The sequence below is a fragment of the Falco peregrinus genome, chromosome 1 (assembly GCF_023634155.1).
Source record: "Falco peregrinus isolate bFalPer1 chromosome 1, bFalPer1.pri, whole genome shotgun sequence".
Taxonomy (NCBI): Eukaryota; Metazoa; Chordata; class Aves; order Falconiformes; family Falconidae; genus Falco; species Falco peregrinus.
Window position 1 is genome coordinate 4,849,202 of NC_073721.1, and position 24,339 is coordinate 4,873,540.

Below are 24,339 nucleotides of genomic sequence, written 5' to 3' on the forward strand. Positions count from 1 at the left end.
TCTTAGGCAGGTTCTCACCCCTCTGAGTGCTCAACAAAGTCTGTGAGCTCCCCCCATCTTTCCCTTTAATCTGTAAGGTCCTCTTCTAGGGGTTTCAAGTTCTGCAACGTTACTAACTTGAAGGAGATCATACATGCAGGTCCTGCCTCAAATTCCTTTGTGTGTGAAAACCTGCATGCTTCCAAAAGGAGCAGTTCGCTCTGCAAAGTTGCTGCCATTGTAATGCCATAGTTGTTTTGAGAGAGAAATACTCACAAATGTCCATTTTTTTCAGCCCTCCATTGCTTATGAAAGAGGCCCTTGGAAACAGAAGGAGAAGAATCTTTGGAGTCAATTGCAAAGCCTCCAGCTTTGTTCCTCAAAGACACCCCATCGTCCTGGGAAGGTTAAAGACCAGGGTAGATCTTCATCACCACTTGGCTCAGCAGCTCCAGCCCTGAATGTGGCCCACAGGTGGCAGCTCTGCAATCTGTTGGGAAGGTGCAAAGTGTGGTGCCAAGTCATCTGCAATGAAATACCCCAGAATGGAAAATGTCCAGTTTTTCTGATACTATTTCTTTGTGTTCAAGTCAAGAAAATGAGCCCAAGGACATATATTGAAAGAAACAGCAACAAAGGCAAAGCTTGTGCCCCAATTTAAGGCCAAAAACTTGTTCATTTTTGGAGACGTGCAGTTGCACCCTGCTGCCCGGGCAGGGTGTACAAGGAGGAAAGGACAGTTGTTCACTTGCTCTTGTTCTTGAAAGGGAACAGGTTCCTGCATGACCTTCAGCCCCATGGCTGGGTGCTAAAAGGCGACATTGCCTCCAAGTGAGAGGAGAACGAGCAGCCTTCAAGTTTGATGGAAATGCTGGCACTGGGCATTGCATAAATACAGCCTGCTTCTTCTTTCAGGAGCATGTAAATCAAGACCAAATCCACTCTGAGTAAGAGATAAAAGATTATAAACTCCTGTACATAGAAGGAAAAAAGGCAAGAACACTGTTTTTTCGCTAACGGCATGTGCTCTTTGCAGCCTCTAGTAACAACTCTCAGCATGGGAGATATTTTATATAGCAACATCTGGTTACATATTGCAAACAAAACAACAATTTACACAAGGGCATGTGAAAAGGTTTGACATATGGTATTTATTTATGAATTTCAAAAGCTGCCTGTATTTACTTTACATATTCCCTATGTTCCATGAAGAGACCCCACGTATAGGCATTTATGCATGATGCTGAGCTAAGGTAACCTCTAACTGGCAAACTCAGATTAAGCAGAGATTAATCACTATTTCCACATAGTTGGAAGAGATACGGCAATGTTTTTTACACTAAATAACCAATAAATAAGATAAGAAAAATAAATAAAAAATTCAGAACTGAGAAAAAAAAATCTCAGTTCACAGAAAAGAACCACATACATGCTGTTAACTTTACTGTAGGAAACTTCTTGACATGACATTAAGCATCACATGTTAATACCAAGTTTTGATCTAGAAGTAGTATGCAGTCTGCTGTTAAGTAGGATTGCTTTTAGATAGAACATATATCAGAGCACTTCCCTAATGCTTGCCCTGCTGAAAGAAGATGAAATGTGCCTAATAATATGGAAGTCATATGGATGCTGGTCATTTGGTCGAGGTCATGATGGACTCAGCCATGGCTAGAGTATAAACTTTTTGCACCTACATGCACACGTGCTCCTTTCTGCTCTCATCTTCTGAGATCCTGAGTATATGAAGTGGCCTCGGGAATAGAAGATGCATGACTAAGTAACTTTCTTGTTACTGAATTACAGAATTCCACTTCATGCTCCTATGGGAAAAAAGTATCATTTTCCAGTGACCAAGAACCCTAAGTTAGATGATTTCAAATATTTTACCATGATTTCTCTCCAAATCTTAAATTCAAGCCTCAGATGGTATTTCCAAACACTTTGGAAATGTATCAGGCTGGTGAACTTGTGTAACTAAAATCCAACTAAATGTGAAAATTCTGTGGACATCTCCATTAAAACAAATTTCTGGAATACCGACATATAAATATTAGAATCATGTTAACCAGCCTCATCCTCAGTTCATGACATTTTCCATACAGGAATGAGCAGCTGTAAATTTGGGACAGATTTTTATGGTTATCCATTTTGATCTACTACAAAATACAGGCAAGAAAAGGAATTTTATTAGGTTATTTCTGCACCAAAATTTGTAACTTTTAAAGACATTCTCACTCCTCTATCACATCTGTCACCAGTTAAGTTGTTCCAATAAAGTTTAGCCTTACTGTTAAAAATTTGCAGCTCGTTTCTGTTCTGCTTTTTATTTGTTCTGTCAGTGGGTTTCAGCTGTTAGGGTTGATAATTCCATCATTTGCTGAGCCAAAGAGCCCTCTGCTGTCAGAAACCTATTTCCACCCAGGGGACTTCTAGCTCACAGTCAGGTGTTCAGTTGCATAGCACAGAAAAAGAGAGTTTTTTATATTTTGGAAGGCAGTATTTTGCTGGTACCCTTCTTGTAGCTCTGTTCTGAAATTGCTCTGTTTCTAAAACTGCCAAAAGTTGCATGGGTTGGAATTGCAAACACTGGCATTTCAATTGTGGTGAAATTCAAAAATACTTTTTCCCCGTCTCCCTTTCTCAAATTTTTTAAGTCTCAGATTTCACCTTGGAATAGTTATTCTTCAAAACAACATCAAGAAAAATGGGTCAAGTTGAGAAGCTGTCCTCAGTATGAACTAGGCAGCCACATGATGTGCGTGTGACAATGTTCATTCTTATAGAGAAGGCATCTTTCTGTGGTGTGGTTGGTATTGTTTTGGACTGTATTTCATAGCAACACAACTTCATCCAGAGTAGAAGAAAGTCCTGAAGTTTAAAAAATGTAAGATGATAGTGCCTACAAACGCCATCAAGGCTAGCAACAGTCCAAAGGCTGAAGTTTTCTAATTTATTTTCATAGCTCTGATAAAAATATGGCTTTCATTAAAACTGTGGAAATGGACCTTTAGCTCTGCTTCTGCAAAGTGAAAGCAATTTGTTGGTTGAAACTCCAGATTTATGTTTTTTGAATGCTGGATATAGAGTTATTTATGTTCCAGTTGCTGTTACCCTCATCCTGCTGGCTAGATGTGGATCCCTTTGGGCTTTCCTTTGCATCGGCCAGCTGAACACTATCCTGCTCTGGGCACTTCCAGGGGCCAAATCCTGCAGAGCAATCCATGGTGAAGCTTGCAAGAAGAAACAAGGACCCTTTCTGGCGGGCACAAGGATCGTCACAACCTGTTACATCCCTCTGTGCACCACAGGCATTAAGGGGCACATGAGGGAAGAGAAAGAAGTGGACAGGGCAAGCTGGCTGCAGACACATTGTTAGGGACAGTCTTTCTTCCCTCTGGTATCTTGGAGAGTAAATTCACTTAGTGGAAGTCAAGACTGGGTCATCTATTTCAGAAAACCTAGGTAGCCAGAATGAAACACTAATTTTCTCTGCACCAGATTTACAGCAATTTATACCTACATGTGCTTCAGTCTTGTATGATCAGTCCAAACCAGCATGCCCGGTGTGCCCAGCTGTGGCAGCACTGATGGGTCTCAGCATGAGCCATGCTGGAGGCTGGGTAACGAATAAGTATGGCCCTTGCAACTGCTTTCATTATTAATTATAATAGGCATTTATGTACAATCTCATTTAAATGGATCCATCACACTTGAGATAATTTCAAGCAAATGTTGAAGAAGCTGGAAGTAACTAGGTCCTTCGAGCCCTACAAGCCGACCTTGGTTCAGTTGCTGTCACTGGTAGCACTGCAGAAGTCTCCATGGATCTTACCTGACGGTACCTGCTGCAATAATTGATGCCCAGCAGTTCATCCGAACGATGGCCCGGGCATGAGGTATTCCTTAGCTTTTCCTGATGTTCAACAGAGACTCCAAAGCTGTAATCTATTGGCCCAAATTGCCACAGCATGTTAATTGTGCACATGTGATTAACTTTATTAGTGCTCTGGATGCTGTTACCAAATCCCAGTTTGATGCTTTAATTAGCCTGTTTTGTTAATTAATTAGGCTTTTATATCCATACTGTGAGAACGTTTACTCTAATAACTTTTGCTCCAGTTGGCCTGGCTCATTGGATTTTGACAGAGAATATGAAGGCTGCAGGGATTTAAGGTTACCACTGTTTTCCTTTCCCATATTCTTAATTTTAGGAAATACAGATTACTGATGCTCTGAGTAAGGAATAGCCCATAGCTTGAACTGACTCGTTAATAAACGACAGAGGATTTATGTGGGGAGATACATCATAAGTAGCTCAGTCACCATAAAACATTATTCATCATAATTTTGATTGTAATGGGTCATTATGTGATGTAAACTGCCATAGTTTCTGTTCTGGTTTTGAGACAGATATTTAGCCTGATCTGGGAATGCAGCTGCTTCTTGGTGCCTGTGTACCATGCCGCGCTGCTCAGTGTTGCCCATGGACTTCAGGGAAAATCCGTGAGACTGGTGCACCTGGGGACCTCCAGTCCCCCGATGTCCATGTGGTCCCCAGAGAGCAGAGGGCTGTATATAATAACATACTAATAGAAGAGGGAAGGGAAAAAAAAAAAAAAAGAAGAAAGAAAAAGTGTATCACAACTAACTTAACACAAGGAAAACGATGGAAACTTGGTGTTTAACAGCACAAACCCTGAGCTGCCACCATTAATTGCTCTCGAAATAGTCAGGCATGGTCTGAAATAACTGACAGTGACGCTCCACAGCACATCTGCCCCAAAGCACACACCGAGGTTCGGTTGGACGCTTGGCATCATGATGGACAGACAGCACTCTCGGGGATGCCATCACAAGCAGACAGGGTTTCACACTCCTGCAGCTATTCTCACATGGTTTCCAGGCTGTTCACTGGGCTGAGTCACTGCCCGTCTGGGGGATACCGTAGCATTTTCGTGGCATCTTCTAAAAATTACATTTACTGTTTAAATTAATCCATCAGCCCTGGGCTTGTCGCAGGACACATGCTGGTGGGATCTGGGGACTCAAACAGGTCTGGACAGGAGCCGTTGTTTTTAGAACAAGTATCAATGCAATCAAGAAGCAAGAAACCATGTGAAACAGCATCTACCAGCACAGAGAGGGACATACACCCTCTTACTAATGACCTAGGATCACTATTTGTGTTGACTTCATTTCATGTTATACTTAAAGGTTGCCTTGGCCATTGCTGCTGTTTATTTGGTGTTATGATCTGCTTTTTTTAAAAAGATGTAACAGGAGTAATTTGAGCTAATCCATTCTGACCACTATCATGTGAGAAGTGTTAATCATTAACTATCCAGATCCACACAGAAAGAAGAGTTAATTAATACTGTAGGCACCCACACATATCACCCTTTTATTAAGAAAAAGCTGCACGATGACATCAGCCTTCGAGAATGTCAACAGACATTTTTAAGAGTTTCTGCTGCTTTTGTCAAAGAGCATTCAGCTCCCCTGAGCTTCTGTAAAGGGAGTTAAATATCCAATTATAACAATTTTTACCATCCATATCATGAGCCTATTCTTCAGAATTAGCCTGAATTAATGATAAGTGTGGAGAAAGAAGAAGTTACACATCATTATCAGCTGCACGTTGTTCTGGACAAAACCAAATCCCTGGCCTCATTTTGAAGCCCTCATTAGCAGCACTTGTAAAGGAGGTCAGCCTGCTCTGCACCCAGCCGGCATGGCCCGTCCCAGCAGACAGCAGCCACGCTGCCCAGGGCACCCCGTCCATCAGGCTCAGGCAGCCGGCGGCTCTCTCTGCAACACCTCTTCCTGAGGCTGGGCAAAGGCTTCGTGCTCTGTCTTACATCTAAAATGTCAGCAATTCGTGGCCAGCACCTCCAAAAAAATGGCACCAAGTCTTCTACCTAGGAGAAGTTGACAGGTGTGATCCTCCTGTGATACTAACCCTAAACTGAGGAACTGCGAAGCTTTCAGAAAATAACCTTTTCCTTTCTCTTCCCTTTCCTTCTGATATCCACCCCTCCTCTCTCCTGAGGTCTATGGAAGAGCCTGTCTTTCAACACCAGCCTTGATAATGTGATTTGCTGGCAAACCTGTGTGCTCTCACCTTCATCCCTACTATAGTACAGATGTGTTCCTGAATAATCTGTATTATTACATTATTATATATGGGGCATGCAATTACATTGTACACACTATTATTGCGTTCATACAATACATTACAATTACAAATCTACATATATATCTAAAATACAGCCAGTGTTATGTAATTAAACATTTAAGAACATTACACTTCAATAACTTTATAGCAGCCACATAAAACCAACTAATCCTATACCTTTCTATAAAAGCATATGCACACAACATGCTTGTTATATGCAGAAAGTTATATTTTGAGTATAACTCAAAAATTTGCATGCCAAATTTTTCCATTAGGGAAATATCCTAATTTCAGTGAGAAGTACAAACATTCAGTTTTGCCTCATTTGCTTAGGAAAGGAAACTGTCTTTTATATGAATCAACTACTAATATAGCTGACATCTCACCTGTGCCTTTTATTTTTTTTTTTGTGGCAAATGAAAACTGTGATTATTTTTTATTTTAGCCAGGAAATTTACACAGATGAGACCTCAAAGGCCATTTTAGCAGGAGGGAGACTCTTACACTCCCTTTTATAAACAGGATACCTGAAAAACTGGTTGGTAGTTTACAAGTTGTAGGTTCTTCAAGAAATAGTTTGGAGAAGAGTCTGCAACCAGGTGACACTATTTGAACAGATGCCACATTTTTTTTTGGTTTCTCCTTGTTAGGATGGTGGAGCACCATTTATAGTCAACTTACTTATTAATTAAAGTTCCTAAAATAAATTTCCAAAACCAAAATTATCTGGTAATATTGAGTCTGTGTTCAATATACAAATGCACATGAAAGTGAATAATGCTAATAGCTCTTATCAGCTACATAAAAATGCACTTTTTCTAAGAAGAATAAACAGAGAAAGGAAGTTACAGAAAGTTTAAACAATGTGGTCAGTTCCCATAGCAGGTCAGCGCCAAAGTTCAAAGCAAGACTCAGCTCTGCTACTCCTCAGCTTTCTGTGCTTGTGGCTGAACCACATGTTGTTGCTAGTGCAAAGAAGCTGGACAAAGGGAAAATATGCAAGAAGCACTTCTGCGCCTGGGGCAAAGGGAGAAACTATGAGGAAAAAAAGTTTTCCTCTTTCTTGAGTTCTAAATCTGATTTTGAAAGAGCGCAACATTGCTGCTTATCTGTTTAAAGATGAACATGCACTTCCGATTCTCCAGCATTAATAGTTTTTGATAGGTTGGGTTTTTTTATAGAAGCACAATTGCAGTCCACTCCAAAGAGACCAGAATCACAACAGTCCCATTTTAAGCCTTTCTTTGTAGCACAGACATTTATTTTCTGACAAGGGAAATAAAGAGACTGACAGACCAAGCAGAAATGTCTGTCTGTAAAGGCAGTGTTACCTCAGTAGATTGCTGTTGGGCTGATAATAAAACCTTCTGGCTTCATCCTGATTTATTAGCAAAAACAGCTATTGGAAAAATGTGAGGCACGGAGAACACCAACACCATAATAAATGGCGTAAGGAGCCACATGAAATGATGGCATAAGCATTAAGGACCAAACTACAAAATAACTGGGTTACGTGAAAGGGAATCGAGAGAGAAATTCAGGGGATCATTAATTGATGTGGCCTGAAGAAAGTAATTTTGGCCTGATGGAGCCCGGGGCTGGCTGCACGCCTCGGCACGGCAGGGCTGCCTGCTGGGGAGGGCTGCACCACCGGCCGCCGGGCTCCCCGGCACCGCTCACACGCACAAGTGGTGCTCTGTAAACACCATCTCATTAAAGCTTTTTGAAAAGAATATTGTTGTAAATTAGAGCTGGGAGTGATGTTTGCACAAGGTCTGCAGCCAGCGGACTTTACATTCCCGGCAGGTTGCAGGCAGGATGAGGTTGCTGTTTGCATCAGAACCCTTGCACGTGGTTTGCCTGTCGTGCTGTTGCTGCAGTAGATGAGTGGTGGTGATGTTATTTATGCAGAAGTATTTAAACACTAGAAAGTCTAAATCAATAGTAACTGATACATGCTTCCAATAACCTTAGAAATTGCAAGGGTTTTTTTCCAGATTAGTGATTATCTGTGGAATTTGGCTGTCTGTCCAGAATTTACTGTCTTGCCTTGCCTTTCTCTACCCTACTGTTTTGTTTTAAGCTTCTGGTGCTTTCCAGGGCATTTTCAACATTGCCTTTTAAGCATTTTTTTTTCTTCTTTCGTGACAGTCTTAGACAAGTAGGCAGGAGGAATTTACACATGATTGGGCAAAATAACAAGAAACAAATATTTTCCATTGCAATTACAAGGCTGGCCTCCTCGTACAAATTATTTATGGAAAAATACACTTAATACCATTACCCAGATTTTCCAAGATAAAGGAAGATGAAGCTAAAGTTGCTGCACTGTAATCCATTAGTCGGGTATGTATGATGGATGGCAATTAGAAGCAAATCATGTAGAAAGTAGCTGTAAGTGATCCTCCAGCTGATCCAAACTTTTGAAGCTAATTTTCCACTACCAGTGTGCTATAGCAGAAGAAAATTTTCTAGGCACATCGCATCCTTCTTCCCTGCCATGCTGGCCCTCAGGTTGCTGGGACACAGTTGACCGTGCGGCCCTGGAGGCAGTAGATGCTTGTGGCTATGGGAAAGCTCGTGACACGGAGCATTTCACACATGAAAATCTGATGCTGGGAAAGCCTTTGTTTGTGTGAGTGGATTCTTGAGTGTCTTGAATAACTAACAGTGCCCTGCAGTGAATTGCTAAGACATATGATGAGGTGTACAGGCATGTAAGGAAGATGACCACTGATGAGCCTCATGTCTACCTAAGTGTTCTCCTCCTCATGGCTCAGAGCCCTTCATCCATGTTCACCGACTGCCAGGTGGCTCAGAACAGGGAAGGACTTTCCCACTCTGCTCAAACGGTACTCACCAAGGTCTCAAAGCAAAGCACCTACTGAATCAAGAATCAAAATAATTGCAGCTCTAGGATTAAAGAAAGATGTGGCTGACAGCTCGGCTCATTGTAAAAATTCAGAGAAGATGATCTGCTGCCAAAGACTGTATTCATATTAGTTTAAGAAACCAATCACGACATACTCATAGCTGTTAAAAAGCCAGAAGTCCTTAACTGCAACCCAAGTTCCACATATGGTGACCTCATTGGTAGGACAGGTATTGTGAGTGAAGTTTCCTTTTTCGTCTGCACTGAAGACAAATATGTGTGATTTAAATCAAATGTGCCTATAAAACTCCCTTCCGCTTGGTGATGTGCTGCCTACAGGTCTGGAAGCTCACTCAGGAAGAGCTTTCAGCAGTCTGCTCCCCTCCCCGCCTGTTAGCCTTGCAAGGGCTGTGGAAATCACACACCAGAAGTGTTGGTGCAGAAATGGCAGCTTCAGACCATCGTTGTCTCTCGCATGAGCAGAGCAGCAGTACCTACCCTCTACAGATGGTGCATGTTCCCTCAGGGGAGACTTATGACACACTGTTTTGACTGGGGGCAGAGGGACTGGAGGACCTTTGCAGCCTTTGGGAAAAGGGAGGCTGATGTAGAAATAATGAAAAAACCCTAAGCTTGCAGCAAGTGTCCTGGGGGAACTTGAGGTACAGGTAGCATGTGCAGGCAGAAAGAACGCTGAGCGTAATTTCTTCTAGATCTCTGCTCTATGTACCCTGTATGGTTCTTTAATGAATTGATACTTATGGCTGCTCTTCTCTAATGACTTGATTGATTCCTATGCCTGCTCATCACAGTGAGTTCAATTTTTCTTCATATCTCCCTCTCCCCTGTCCTGACTGAATTTCTTTGGCTCTCTTTCACACCCCCAAATTGCCAGCTTGGCAAAAGGATTCATATGCTTGGGTTGGTCTGAAGCTGTATGTTGAGAAATCAGGCAGCTAAATAGAACAGAAAATCATTAAATTCACAGTGCAGTTTTCCATCTCTGTGGTTACTAATTTGGCTGTGTTTTCACTATTCATCCAATTTTCATACTATGCGAAGGGAATTTATGTGACGTCTTGATTTCTCCATTCAGTTCAAACGAAGCCCTTCAAGGATTCCAGTGTGACTAGTTACAAGGCCACTGCAGATATACAGACATCTGGGTAGACGGGTGGACAGACAGCTTGGTGACAGTGCAGCACAATGGGACAGGCATTTGCAAAGACCTAAATAAATTATGGGGGTTTGAGGGAGTGAGGATGGAAAAACGATGCTTCTAAAACACCCCTGGCAGTTTAAATTTGTTGGAGATAATCCAGATATATAGGAAGGGTGTGACATTTTTTTTTATATAGTCACAGCTTTCAGATGAGTGTTTGAAAGTGGCTTCCACAACTTATAAAACATCATGACCTCATATGACTGTAATTTCATTTAAAATACAAGTAAAGTACCCTTAAAACCTAAAGCTGTCACTCAGCATTAAATAATCAAAGTCTGTAAGTGCATGATGGAGTTCTCTGGAGAGAGAGGAACTAAATTTTCATTTTTCCTCATTGCTAGCAAAGAGGCCTTTGGTAATGTTCCCTGCAAATGATCTGGAGCCTCTTGTGAGTTTCTGCCAGGATTTTGTCTAAAGTGAATAAAATACTGATGATGAATGCATTTGGAAATGCTTGTTTATATTCAGAAGAAACATCATATTTAGTATGGCTTCAAATCACCTGTGAAACTAGATAGGGAAGATCATTACAGTGCAGTGTTATACCTACATAAATATCAGGCCAGCCTCAAGGTTCAGGTCTGCAGATGTCCCATTCCCTGGGTTGCCAGCCTTGCAGGTCATCTACTGATCTCATTCCAAAACCACTGCAAATCTTCTGAGATTTCCCATGAAATGGAGCCGTGAGACTGTGGCCACTGAGAAACAGAAAGGAACAACGAATCAGAACACAATCACAAGTGTGAAGGCAGGTCTCAGCAGCAATATTTTTATTAAAATCTGGTAAAGTGACACTGAAAAATTGTGGAGCCTGCTTGACTATATAATGCCTCACTATGTGGAGGAGCAGCATGGTCCTTGGTCTGCCAGCCCTCGGGGCTTAGTCTCTCCCCCGACACACTATGGTCAATGCCATGCAACATCATGGCCAAAGAAGAGGTGGCCCATCCCAAGGTAAACATGTAGGGACCACAGGCAGGAGAGGAAAAGAAGGTCATAAGCAATAACAGCAGATAATGGCATCCTTAAAAATGCCAGAGAATTTTCAAGTTGCTTTGTAGCAGTTTTGCTATCCATCCAGTTGTAACAGTAAAAAAACCCCACGAAACTCACTTGTCTCAATACTGTTGCAAAGGAGACAGCAGTTCTTCTTACTATCAGTCACAAGTGATTTCCTTTAAAAAATATTATTATTGTTATTATCATCATTATTTCTAAGATAAGCTGTTTAAGTTCTGATGAATGCTTCTGGAAATTACTCCCTACTCAAATAACAAGCTTATCTGGCCTCAAGTGAAGCCAAGGTATTTTACTTGGACTGTTCGCCATAATCCATACGAAGCAAGCAAAACCAATCTGAACTGCACTGTGGGGTGTAGTTGGCTAAGTTTCAGTATTTCCAAAAGTCAAATTCAGTAACCCAAATGTTAATGCTACTCTTTATGACATAACTGTGGGAGTCAATAATATCTCTAACAGTGCTGATCTCATGAGCGGGATATACAACCACACCGCGAGAAGTAAACTCTGTCTTAGAGATATTACACTTTAATATTAAAAGGGGGTTAAAAAGGGAGATGCTGGTCTCCCAAAGGTCCCTTTCAACCTAGCCTACTCTATGATTTTTGGAAATTAAATACTTAAGATAGTTTTTAAAAAGCAAGGTGAATTTCACCATCCCAGTGGAAAAATATATTAGTGCATTTCAAACAGTTGGGCATTTGTGATATGAGATGGCAAAATAATCCCGTGGAACTTTGTAATTTATGTTATACCACATATTAGTAAACATCTACATCACCTTAAAGCTTCACTGCATCTTTAAAGCCTATCCCTTCAGCTTTCAAATAACTTTATCCAACGTGCTGGCACAAGCCCTTTTTTAATGGCTATAAGTCAAGTTCAAACAAGTTTATTACATAGCTGTGAAATTATATTGGCATATACAGTAATGTAAGTCTGACATGAATCTTTGATGCCTTCTGTATGACAAGTGAAAACTCATTTCACAGCTTTTCTTTCCTATAAATTCTTGCATTTTCATTGTTTTCATAAACAAATGCATTATGGAAGGTACTTCCAGTATATTGTCAAAAATATCCGATTATGAAGATAAAAGATAAACAAAATCACCTCTTTCCACCTTCAAACAAATACATTAACAATAAATAATCAAACTTCACTAAATTATATTGAATCTGTTTGGGTTTGGACATAAGCTCTGCAGAGACACAGTTATACAGAAGTATCACATTATGTATTTATCAGCCAAATTAATCACAGCCATGATTACTACCTGTTTCTGAAAGGAATAGTTCTTGCTGTTCTGTCTTTAAAACACAATCCTTAAACACAGACATTTTAAGGGCTCTTCTCTGACAACATTGCGTTTGCCAACTTTATTGGCATTTAACATGACAGAGACTACTACATTCAGTAGTATATTCAGGAACCTTTAGTTCCCACCAGACTTTTGTCCATGACTTCTCAGGCTACACTTAGGCTGTGGATATTGAAGAAATCCCAGAAAAATGGCCTTTGAGTAGCTTTCAGACAAACTCCGCATTGCACTTCCCTGCTGCTGCCTGGGATGCATTAAACATACTGCTCACACTCCACATGGCACACGTACAGCAATTTTAGTCCAGGAAATACCAGACTGAAATGTGAGAGTCATTACTTTTTGAAATTCAGATGTTGGCAGGTAGGTGATGTCCATGAGAATTTGCTAGAAGTGGCTGTTTTCACACAAGCAAACCAAAAGGGACATTCCAGCCGCACATCACCCGCAGCCTGGCTGTGTGCACAGTGGGGGCATTTCGTCCCATTTTCTCCAACTGTTCCATAAACTACTGTCATCCAGTCATCTCTGTTGGCTTAATGTTGGCTCAGTCTTAGTGTTAAAACAAAATGCACATAGAATTTGCCCATTTTTGAACAGTGCAAAAAACTCTAAATCATTGACTAATGGAGACCTGAAGTATTTCAAATGCTGATAAATCCACCAAAACTAAATAGCATTAGAAAAAAAATTACTATTAATTCTCCTTTTTGTACTGCTAGCTTTACAGATTTTGTAATCACAAGGCAGCCTCTTCAGTCCCTTTCCTAGTGATAATCCTGCTGGCTTTGATCCAGCAGTGGCTGCCAAATGTCAGGGCAATGTGTTGTCAACAGAAAATCTACAGGCATTCTGGGGCATGAAGAAATGTTGTTCCCATCATAAAAAAAAAAAAAAAAAGAAAAAAAAAGAAAAAAAAAAGAACTATTGCATTCTTTACAAAAATGCCAGAAATTCTTTTTGTTGGCTTTGTTTATGTCACAGGGTAACACTGTCTTTCTTAAAATGCTGTTTCTTCTCATCTGGAAGCAAAAAGTAAAGAAAACTCTGAAAAAGAGTACATGGAGCTTTTTCATTTCTCCAGCAGAAATGGACTGATGCAGATGTATCTGATCTAACTATCCCTAAATAACAATAATGATGGATGCAGTCACTGCTCCACATTCAAAACATTTCTGCCATGAACTGAGCCATCCCTAAAATTTTGAGTTTGAGATGCCCAAAACATGAAAATCCCGCAATTCCTTTTCTTGCTAAGAAAATGGTTCATATAGTGAAAATCATATCATAGCACAGGGAAGTGTAGGAGAACAAGGAACTTTTGTTTCCATGGCAATCTGAGCTCCTTCAGACACAAGCACAAAAGCAATATGCTGAATGATTATCTGAAGGTAGTGTTGTTCTTATGAGAAAAGTTAGAGAGAATAATGCATTGGGGTAATTTCCCCAGTCAAGATGCATGCTGCATTTCTGTCCAGTTAAAATAAGCAATTGCTAAAGGAAATTATTACCTCCATTATTGTCATTTGTTTATTCTAAAATCTGTTTACCTAAAGGAAACAGGAGCCTGCTCACAAAGGAGGGAGCATAACTGGATATACGTTAGACTCACTCATATTTTGTATCATTATTTGATATACTCAGAGACAAATGTTAAGATCCCGTAATTTTTGGTATCTCTTACATGGTAAAATAAGGACATTCCCTTTAAAGTCAAATGACTCTTAAAAATCAGTAAAATGGCTCAGTATGAGAGCTTGTTTTCATTTCTTGTCATTTTTGCTGTAAAAGCCACTCTTTCAAGCATTTGCCTTATCAACAAGTGCAAATAGGCTTTTAAATGCCTGGATACCCCAGGATGCATGCAGTGTGTGCAGGCAAGCAGAAGGACAGCTAGCTAGTATCTGTCTCTGTTACGTATGTAAGAAACAGGCATCCAAGAAATGCATAAATGTTAAATGCAGTTTACTTTGTATTTCCAAATGTCAGTTTTAGGTTTCCATTTCCTCTGAGATGGTTTGAACTTGTTGACAGCAGGGGTAAACGCTTTATGTGGAAAAGAAAATGACTGCTTAAAAAGTGTAATTCAATTTTCTTGCTCCTGTGCTCCATGATTTACTACAGATCTGAAGTACAAAGGAACAGAAACTTTACTGGTGTTCAGACGGAAAGTTATTTTTAGTGTTGTTTTGATGCCAAGACATATAGAAACCTTATGTGCTACCTCAGAAAGTTACTGTGGAATGGCAATGAAAGAGGGATGCTTATTTTTTCATCTTTTCTTTCCAAGCACAAAGATTTTCTCCAATTAAAAAAATGATGCACATATTCCAAAGGAGAAGTTGCAGGAGTCACGAAGCAGTGTGAAGTAGAATTAAGCACAAACATGTGATCATTGATTGTGTAGTATGAAAAAAAAAAAAGATCTTGGAAAAGGTCTTCACTTACATGTACAACTCTACCTCTCTTCAGTAAGAATGCAGTCCTGAATCTGAACTTCATAGAATCGTAGAGTCATTTAGGTTGGAAAAGACCTTTAAGATCATCAAGTCCAACTGTTAAACACCACTGCCAAGGCCACCGCTAACCTGTGTCCCTAACTGCCACACCTACACCCCTTTTAGACACCTCCAGGGCTGGTGACCCCACCAGCTCCCTGGGCAGCCTGTGCCAGGGCTTGCCCACCCTTTTGGTGAAGAAGGACTTTCCCTGCCACCCAACCTAACCCTCCCCTGGCGCAACTCGAGGCCGTTCCCTCTTGTCCTGTGGCTGGTTCCCTGGGAGCAGAGACCGACCCCCCCTGCCCACAGCCCCTGCCAGGGAGCTGAGAGCCATCAGGGCCCCCCGAGCCCCCTTTTCTGCAGGCTGAGCCCCCCCAGCTCCCCCAGCCGCTGCCCACCAGCCCTGTGCCCCAGCCCCCTGCCCAGCCCCCTGCCCGGCTCTGGACACGCTGCGGCCCCCCAGGGTCTGTCTGGGAGTGAGGGGCCCAGAGCTGAGCCCGGCTTCGAGGGGCGGCCTGGCCAGTGCCCAGCGCAGGGGGACGGGCGCTGCCCTGGCCCTGCTGGCCACGCTGCTTCGGCTACCAGCCAGGGTGCTGCTGGCCTTCTCGGCCCCCTGGGCACACGGGGGGCTCATGCCCAGCCGCTGCTGCCCAGCCCCCCAGCCCCTTTCCCGCCGGGCAGCTCCCAGCCCCTGCCCCAGCCCGCGGCTGCCGGGGGCGGCTGTGCCCCACGGGCAGGGCCCGGCACGGACCCGGGGTGACCCTCACACCGGTGGCCTCGGCCCCTCGGCCCGGCCTGCCCAGGTCCCTCTGCAGCCCCCTGCCCCCCGGCAGGTCAGCGCTCCCCCCGGCTGCGTGTGGGCCGGAACCTGACTGAGGGGGCACTCAATCCCCTCACCCGGGTCATCGATCAGGAGATTAAACAGAGCCGGCCCCAGCGCCGAGCCCTGGGGAGCACCACGTGTGACGGCCGCCGGCGGGGGCTGACTCCTGTCACCACCACGCTCTGGGCCTGGCCACCCACCAGGCTTGTACCCAGTGAGGGGGACACCTGCCCCCGCCAGGAGCAGCCAGCTCCTCCAGGAGATGCGGTGGGGAATGGTCAATGGCTTGGCTCACGCCTCGGCAGACAACATGCACGGCCTTTCCCTCATCCACCAAGCAGGTCACCTTGTCACAGGAGGGGATCAGGTCAGTCGAGCAGGACCTGCCATTCACAAACCCACGCTGGCTGGGCCTGATCCCCCGGTTGTCCCGTACGTGCCGTGTGACGGCACTCGGGATCAGCTGCTCCATAACCTTCCCCGGCACCGAGGCCAGGCTGGCAGGGCTGTAGTGCCCCGATCCTCCTCCAGCCCCTCCTGTAGACGGGCGTCACATTTGGTAACTCCCAGCCAGCTGGGCCCCCCGCTCAGCCAGGACGGGACAATGATAAATGATGGAGAGCGGCTCGGTGAGCGCTGCCGCCAGCTCCCTCCGTGCCCTCGGGTGGATCCCATCCGGCCCCATGGATGTGTGTCTCAGTGGTGGAGCAGGTCACTGACCATTTCCCCTGGGGTTGTGGGGGCTTCACGCTGCTCCCCATCCCTGTCTTCCAGCTCAGGGGCTGGGTACCCTGAGAATGACCGGGTTTAACTTTTATAGACTGAGGCAAAGTAGTACTTAGTACCTCAGCCTTTTCCTCATCCTTTGTCACGGTTTCCCCCCCACTTCCAATAAAGGATGGAGATCCTTCTTAGCCCTCCTTTGGCTGCTAATGTATTTATAGAAACTTGTCTTTTATTGTCCCTTAGTAGCCAGATTAAGTTCTAGCTGGGCTTTGGCCCTTCTAATTTCTCCCTGCATAACCTCTCCTTGTAGTCCCCCCAAGTGGCCTACACCTTCTTCCAAAGGCCATAAACTCTCCTTTTTCCTGGAGCTCCAGCCAAAGCTCTCCGTTCAGCCAGCCCAGCCTCCTTCCCCGCCGGCACAGGGGGATGGGATGCTCCCGCACCTGGAAGGTTTCCATCTGGAAGACCACCCAGCCCTCCAGGTGCCCTGTGCCCCCCAGGACTGCCTCACAAGGGGCTCTGCCAGCCTGGCCCCTCAGCCAGCCACAGCCGGCCCTCCAGGAGCCCAAGGCACAGTTTTGCTGACCCTCCTTCTTGCTTCTCCCAGAACCAAACCCTTCATCATTTCATATCCCTGTGCCCAAAGTGGCCCGCAGCCATCACAGTGCCTACAGGTCCTTCCCTGTCCCCACACCGCAGGTCCAGCGGGCACCTTCCCTGGCTGGCACCGACCAGCTGTCAGGGGGTTCCCTGCCGCACACCCCAGGAACCCCTCGGCTGCCTCCTCCCCGCTGGGTTCTGTTTCCAGTGGATGTCTGGCAAGTTGAGTTCCCCATGAGAACAAGGGCTAATGATTATGAGACTTCTCCCAGCTGCTTCTAGAATTTTTCATCTGCCACTTCATCCTGGTTAGGTAGTCTGTAATACCCTGGTGGGAGGCTATCTGCCTTGTTGGCCTTCCCACTGATTCTTACCCATAAACACTCAACCCTGTCATCACCATCGTTAAGCTCTAGACAATCAAAACACTCCCTAACATACAGGGTGACCCCACCATCTCTCCTTCCTTGCCTACCCTTTCTGAAGAGCTTACAGCCATCCGTTGCAGCACTCCAGCTGCGTGAGTCACGCTACCACATTTCTGTGACAGCAATTATCCCATAGTTTTCCTGTTCCACGATGGTCTCCATCTACTCCTGTTTGCTGCCTATGCCGTGTTGTTGTAGATGCACTTCGGTTGGGCAATTGATCCCAACACCTTTTGGGGCACAAGCCCTAATTCCTGTGTGACTCTTCTCAGGGCTTCCATGGTTTCTAACACATCAATAACCCTTGCATCTTTGCTGCACATGGATCTCCATCCCCTACTTCCACTGAGACAGCAGACCGAAAGACCTCACAGTCCCTCAAGCATCGGCATGCCACCCCCAGGCTTACCTCTAGTAAGCCTGGGTTTATCCCTTTCCCCCTTCCAATATAGTTTAAAACTTTTTCAATGAACCCTGCTAAGTTCTGTGCAAAGATCCTTTCCCCCCTTTGAGACCAGAGCTGCTCATCTCAGCAACTTCATGAAATTATGATTGTTGACAACCGGATAAGGAGAAACAAGGCTGCAGAGGTGGGAGGGGAAACACGCAACACAGAAAGCCCAGTTCTCCCAAACACAAACCGCTAGTTCCACAAAAGCTATATAATGTCAGAACAGTATATGTGAAATAAGAGCTGGGAAACACCATCTTGATGCATAAGAAGGGCAGGAAAGGGTTGCTTAGTTGTGCTCTTCCACTGCTGGCACCTGAGTGTCTCCAGCTCAGGGGTGACATGGGGACTGACCAGGCTAAAGATAACTTTTTGCCTGCAGCTAGGGGTGAAGGGGAGTGCCTTTTTTTTCCAGGGATGTTGTTGGAAGTGGCTCAAAATACACTGCCTGAGAAGTGTTAACTCAGCTTAGAGGGTAAACCTTCATCTTTCAAATAAATACTTCTTGGGAACAGAGGGGGAAAGCTCTGCTTGTTTGCAGATAACAGCATGTTGTGTTTCACTTCAGCAGGGCAAAGATTTAAAGCAAATGGTAGAATGACTTACACATTATCACTGGCATCGATCCAGGAGGAGATGATAATGCTGGTTACAGTTGTTCTGCAAAAATATTAGTTAGCTTTATCTCCTCCCACATCGAATGCAAGCTTTTAAAAGCTATCACGATACTTCATAGGCAAAAATAAGGAGCAGCCCTTAGGCACAAAACATCTGAGCCTTCAGTGAACTTAATACTCCCATGCCAGTCTAAGAAGAAAAAACACCTTCTTTCCTGTAAGTTGTATGTATGCTGAAAGAGGGGAAAAAATTGGTAAAAACATCTTAGAGGGAGGAAGACCAAAATTCTGCCCAGAGACAGATTTTTGTGTGGTACCAGCTGGCTGGATGCATGCACACCCCAAAACCAGAGAGGAGTCTGGAAGGTGCATCCGTACCCACACCCGCAGGAAGTATTAAAATTGAAGCAAAATAAAAGTAGGGAAGCTGGTTATTGACACAAGTCAAGACCTAGGAATAGATATTGATAGGTATGTTTGGGTAAATGAATCTTTCTTAAGGTAGGTACACACAGAGTGAAAAGAGTTAATTGTGGCGACTGCAGAAACGGGCATGGCACTGCTTGAAGTTCTGCAAAAGTCTTACCTGCAAAAGTGGAGGTGTGCAAGCAAAGCTGCTGGTCCTCAAGTCCCTTGCTGTGTCCTGCTGGGTACATCCTCATGGCTGACCACAAACTGCTCACCAAGCCTCTCCTGGCTCGGGTGTCCCCAAAGGCATGTTTGAGCTTCCCCCACTTCCACCAACACACAAGCTCACGTGGTAGCCTTTTAACTCAGATCACTTGGTGAGGAGGCCCTTGCAGGGACACTCAGCTAACTGCAATGACTAGAAACTTCACTGAGATATTCGCTGCTTTGATGCATCCACTTGTAATCTGCCAGCAAATTCAGAAATTATTAGGGGCAAGATGAAAGAATGAGACAAAACGCTGCTGGAGCATGATTTGCCCCCTAATTTTATCACCAACACCTCACTTAACATGAACATACAGCAATGAATTGCTGGATACATGGACAATAAGGTATTGTGATGGGTGATCTGGGTAACATCTGGGTGGATATTTGTGTCATTTAAATGTATTTTTTTAGGTCTTAAATAAGGACAGGTCTGATATCGGCAGAAGATTTTTGCTGCTATATTATAGTCATGCATTTACATATATACAGCTCCTATGCATACTCACCTATTAAAGTGGTCCAAATTCAATATGACACATTGTTATATATGATAAATTAAAAATAAAAAGCCCACACAGTTGTCCCTTTAAAGAAAAAGGTATTGTATGGGAGAGAAAATAGATGATGTTTACATACATTATTGTAACTTACACATGTAAAGTTGATAAAAGCAAATAATGTAAAATACCCCCCAAACTGCATTCCTCAGGTCTTTAATTAACATATGCTTAACTCTGTATTTTATGAAAATCCTTCTTGTTATGGTCAGAAAGGTAAATCCTCTTCTATTTCTATGTATCCTTCTTCGACCACTGCAATGAGTGAAATAATAATTTGCAGCTAAAGCTCCTTTAGTTATTGAAAAAATAGGTCATTAATGATGTCATGGAACAGTCTATTTATTACTTCCCTAGGTACATGAATGTCTACAACATTTGCAAAAAGTGACTGTGCTGCAAATGGTAACAAAACTGTACACATTTTCTGTAGCTTGTGCTCTGTCCTCAGAAGTTAGGACCAAGGGAGGAGAGGACTGGATACTTTGGAAAGGGAAAATGAAGTCAGAACATCTGTGAAATCGCTAAGACGGGATATCCAGGATATTCAGCCTGCCACTGAATGCAGAGAACAAGAAGCCTGTTTCACACCCATATCCAGTAGGTCTTAGCTCCCACACTCCACCCAGTCACTGCACACTGTGTGCTCAAGGTAACAAAGCCATCTATTCCAGATAAAACTATCTGAAAAGTTACATGGGAAGCAGTTTTTCATCAAATAAAAATGAAATTATATATATAATTCAGTAAAACAGTAAAAAAAAAATCAAAGTATATTTTATTCTCGTTTTAGAAAATGAAAATTCCTATATTTAAAATAGAAAAAGCACAGTTTTGGGATTTTGAAAATTGTAAAAATGGAAAATAAAAATGGAATTGCTAGTGAAAGCATATTTTCATTTGTCTAAAAGGAATGACAAAAGACACAATATAATTGCTAAATTGCTTTTGGGATAGCAACTAAGAAAGCAAGGATGATCATTAAATATTGGGGACTGAATCGCCCACAGTCTGGAAACCAAATATACCAAAAGGCACAGGTACTGAGATAGGAAACTATGCTTATTATGGTATTAAAGTTATGAGAAACACATATTAAGTGTGATTGCAAAGGCAGAATAACGAGCAGGGCAACACATTATGCTTTCTCCTAGCTGACTGGACAATGTCAAGAAATACAATATACATGATGAAAATATAAGCTGGTATTTTCAACACAGGAATAAGGATTCATATTTCATGAGCCAACTGCTGCACATTTCCTTCAGCACTGAAGGTTATTTTAGAGCTATGAAAAAGATGAAAGATAAGATTTTATTCTCAGACAAATTGATTCCATTAATGACACTGGGTTGCATGTGTGCAGCTGCTAGCACAACGCGTCCTAATCTGTTTAGAAGACGTTTCAGAGAGAACAAAAGTCAGGATCATTCCAAAAAGAATGGGAAAAAGGGCCACTGATGAAACATGTCCTTTCTGGTTTTCAGCTAGGCTGAGTCCAAGGAGCTCCCATATGGCCCAGGAGAAGCCTCTTATAAATTGGCACAAGGTATGTGTTGAGTTATATTACTTATCGATAACTTATATGTGTATATATATACAAAAAATATATATACACACAAATGTCTATATAAAGTAATATAAATTATATATAAGCTATATATAAAGTTACACATCTATAAACTAAAATAAACAAGGGAGGCTGAGATAGGTGTTGGAGGGGTATCCTAGGTTTGTAAAAGCTAAAAAAAAAAAACCACCATGAAAGGGAATATAGCACAGCATGTATGGAATGAGGATTCTTTGCCACAGACCCACATCACACTTATCCTCCTGTATGCCCAGGGTCAAAGTACAGGCAGATGAAGTCTGCCAGCTGCAGGCAGGGTTCATCTCCGGCTCTGTGTGCCCACCCCCATCTGCACAGCATCATCTGGGGGATGAAAACACTTTTGCATACAGGCTGGGAGGCAAAGGCGGGCTGCCAAGTTTACTTTTCTTTGAATAAATGCTCCCTTCGATCCACTGCATGCGGGAAGGCTAAGGAAACTGTTAGGGGATTTAGCTGAAACCGTCTTGTAACTCTGGTTTGGGAAGAAAGCAGCAGTAATAATGAAAAAAGATTAAAAGAAGCAAGAGAGGCAGGAGAGGAAAAGCAGCAAGCTAACCGCGCTGGAGATCCCACCTGCCAAACGCCGGCGGAGCGGAGCGCTTGTCCGTCTGTCTGGCTGGTAAGCCTGACGATCACATGCATCCCCGTCCTGCCCCCTCCCTCCACAGCCCTCCGTCCCGCTGCGCTCCTCGCAACTTTTGCAAAACTAGCCCAAAGCAGAGGCACTTTTCACAGGCAGGCTCCTTTAGCCCTCTGTGTCTCTGGGGGCTGGGAGGGGGGGTTGCCAGCTGCCAGGGTTCTCCGTTTTCCCCATCTACAAATAAAGTTCTGGGACTTGCAGAGGAGATTTCTGCAAAAGCAAACGATGATTGCCCGTAGCAAGAAAGGCTCATGTCCTTCTCAACTCTGCCTCGCTCTCTGCGCCTTTGAGCTGGCATTGCTGGGGGATGTGTCCCGGGCTGCACCCATGGACGATCAGGATTATTACCTGCAGGAGATTAGCAACAGGGATCATTATTATTCCTTTCCATATCCCGGTGAAGAGCTTTTTCCTTTCACGGAGCAACCCGGAGAGGAAGGACCTATCCGTGCTGCAGAGACAGAGGAGCACCCAGGGTTCAAACCGAGCAGGAAAGAGTTAAAACCGAAGAAAAGCAACAAAAAAGGAAAATCTATTCTTGAAACTCCACCAGGTAACTTTCCACCTCCTCCTCCAGAGCTTGGAGTCTGCTGAATCTCATGCTGACTGTGACTTTTAGCATTAATGAATATCCAGTTAATGGCAGTCTTGGTAATAATAACATTAAATGTTCTCATGGTGATGATGATGACAACACATTAATTTTTTATATCCCACAGAACAGATCTACAGAACTTTTATAGGCTTTTTAACCCTTTCCTCATCAAGTAAAGAGATTTCAGAGTGGTAATGTATTAACTGTGCTGCACTCTTGCTAGGATATGGACTTTTCCTTCTTAATTACACTTGACAACTGGCTTGTTGTTAATGCTGCTGTTCTATAAGCAAAAGAAAGAGAGACAGATTTCATATTAAAAGCTGATTGTATATTGTGACACCTTACTTTTTGCATTGTCATTTTAATCTAAGAGATGTTTCTGAATTAATTTTACTTATAAACCTGTGAATTTCTTTGAGATTTCACTTCAAAGCTCTCCAGAGGAAGATATGTAAACAAAGATCTTCCTGTAAAAGACTAAGCCATAACAAGCTCAATTTAATTATTGACCTGTAAAACCAAGAAAGTAAACAGTAACAAAGATGCCTTATAATAAAAAAAAAAAAGGCCACCCTTAATTCCATTTTCTATTTTCTGCTTTGGATTGCATGAAAATATGCAATTGTTAAAGTCGGCAGAGACTTGATCAGCTTTTACCATCCGGTTGCTCCCATTAAAAGCTAATTACACCACCCTGAAAGAAAAGTAATATTACGTGTTTCCCAAAAGTATGGCAGATACTTTACTGGTTTACTTCAGAGACAGTTTGGCCCATGAACTTTAGAGTTGTAAAATTTGGGGCCAAATCCTACTCCCCTACAGATGAACTCCCCTTTACTTCAGAAGGTTAATTTTTAATGTTAACAGCTGGAGCATATGGCACAAAGTTTGCAATTTAGAGCCATTAATACACGCATACAGCAAAACAGAGGATCAAGGGTTGTAGAGTGGCTTTAACTTTTCCCAGTTACATGTAGCAGTTAGAAAACAAAATATTTTCTATTGAATGTTAACACTAAGAGAAATTAATTAGACTTTGGTTAGCCAAGATACAAGCTTTGATAATAACAGTGATAAGAAAATACTATTTCTGAAATCTGGAAAACAGTTTATGGGGCAGGCAGTTTAGATTGCCAGTGTAACTCACAGCAGAAGTCAAGGATGACAGCAAATATACCTTGTGCGGGGGAGCAGAGACACGAGACATCTGTGCCCGTGGCTCCCTCCATGGCCAGCAGCCAGGCAGCAGCTTCCCAAGCAGACAATACTGCCTGGACCATCTCAAGGACTGGCTTATTAGATTTAGTGTCTAACCAGGGGCAACACATGTATTTTAAAGCTACCTAACTAGGTACCAGGCTTCTTCTTCAACGCGGTGGAGACAATACATGTTTCCAGCCTGTGGTGGGGTCTTCTGCAGTTCAACTCTGCTTTAACTTTCATGGGTGCTTTTTCCCAATTTCCCCGGCACCATGACTTTACACGTACTCTACCAAACATGACAGCAATGAGG

General features: G+C 43.1%; 1 protein-coding gene and 1 long non-coding RNA gene across 2 annotated transcripts in view; one reads left to right on the plus strand and one right to left on the minus strand.

Moving 5' to 3' along the window:
- LOC129784857 (uncharacterized) overlaps window positions 1-22,262 on the minus strand; it is a 41,109-nt gene extending 18,847 nt beyond the window's left edge. Inside the window, exons 1-3 of the long non-coding RNA XR_008747995.1 lie at window positions 22,162-22,262; window positions 19,328-19,616; window positions 10,805-10,952 (exon numbers count right to left, since the gene is read on the minus strand). This is a non-coding gene — a long non-coding RNA (uncharacterized LOC129784857). The remainder of the gene's footprint in view (window positions 1-10,804; window positions 10,953-19,327; window positions 19,617-22,161) is intronic.
- Window positions 22,070-24,339, plus strand: part of CPXM2 (carboxypeptidase X, M14 family member 2) — a 79,190-nt gene continuing 76,920 nt past the window's right edge. Inside the window, exon 1 of the mRNA XM_005232448.3 lies at window positions 22,070-22,781. Within this exon, the coding sequence (XP_005232505.3) occupies window positions 22,454-22,781 (328 nt within the window). The 5' untranslated portion in view covers window positions 22,070-22,453. The remainder of the gene's footprint in view (window positions 22,782-24,339) is intronic.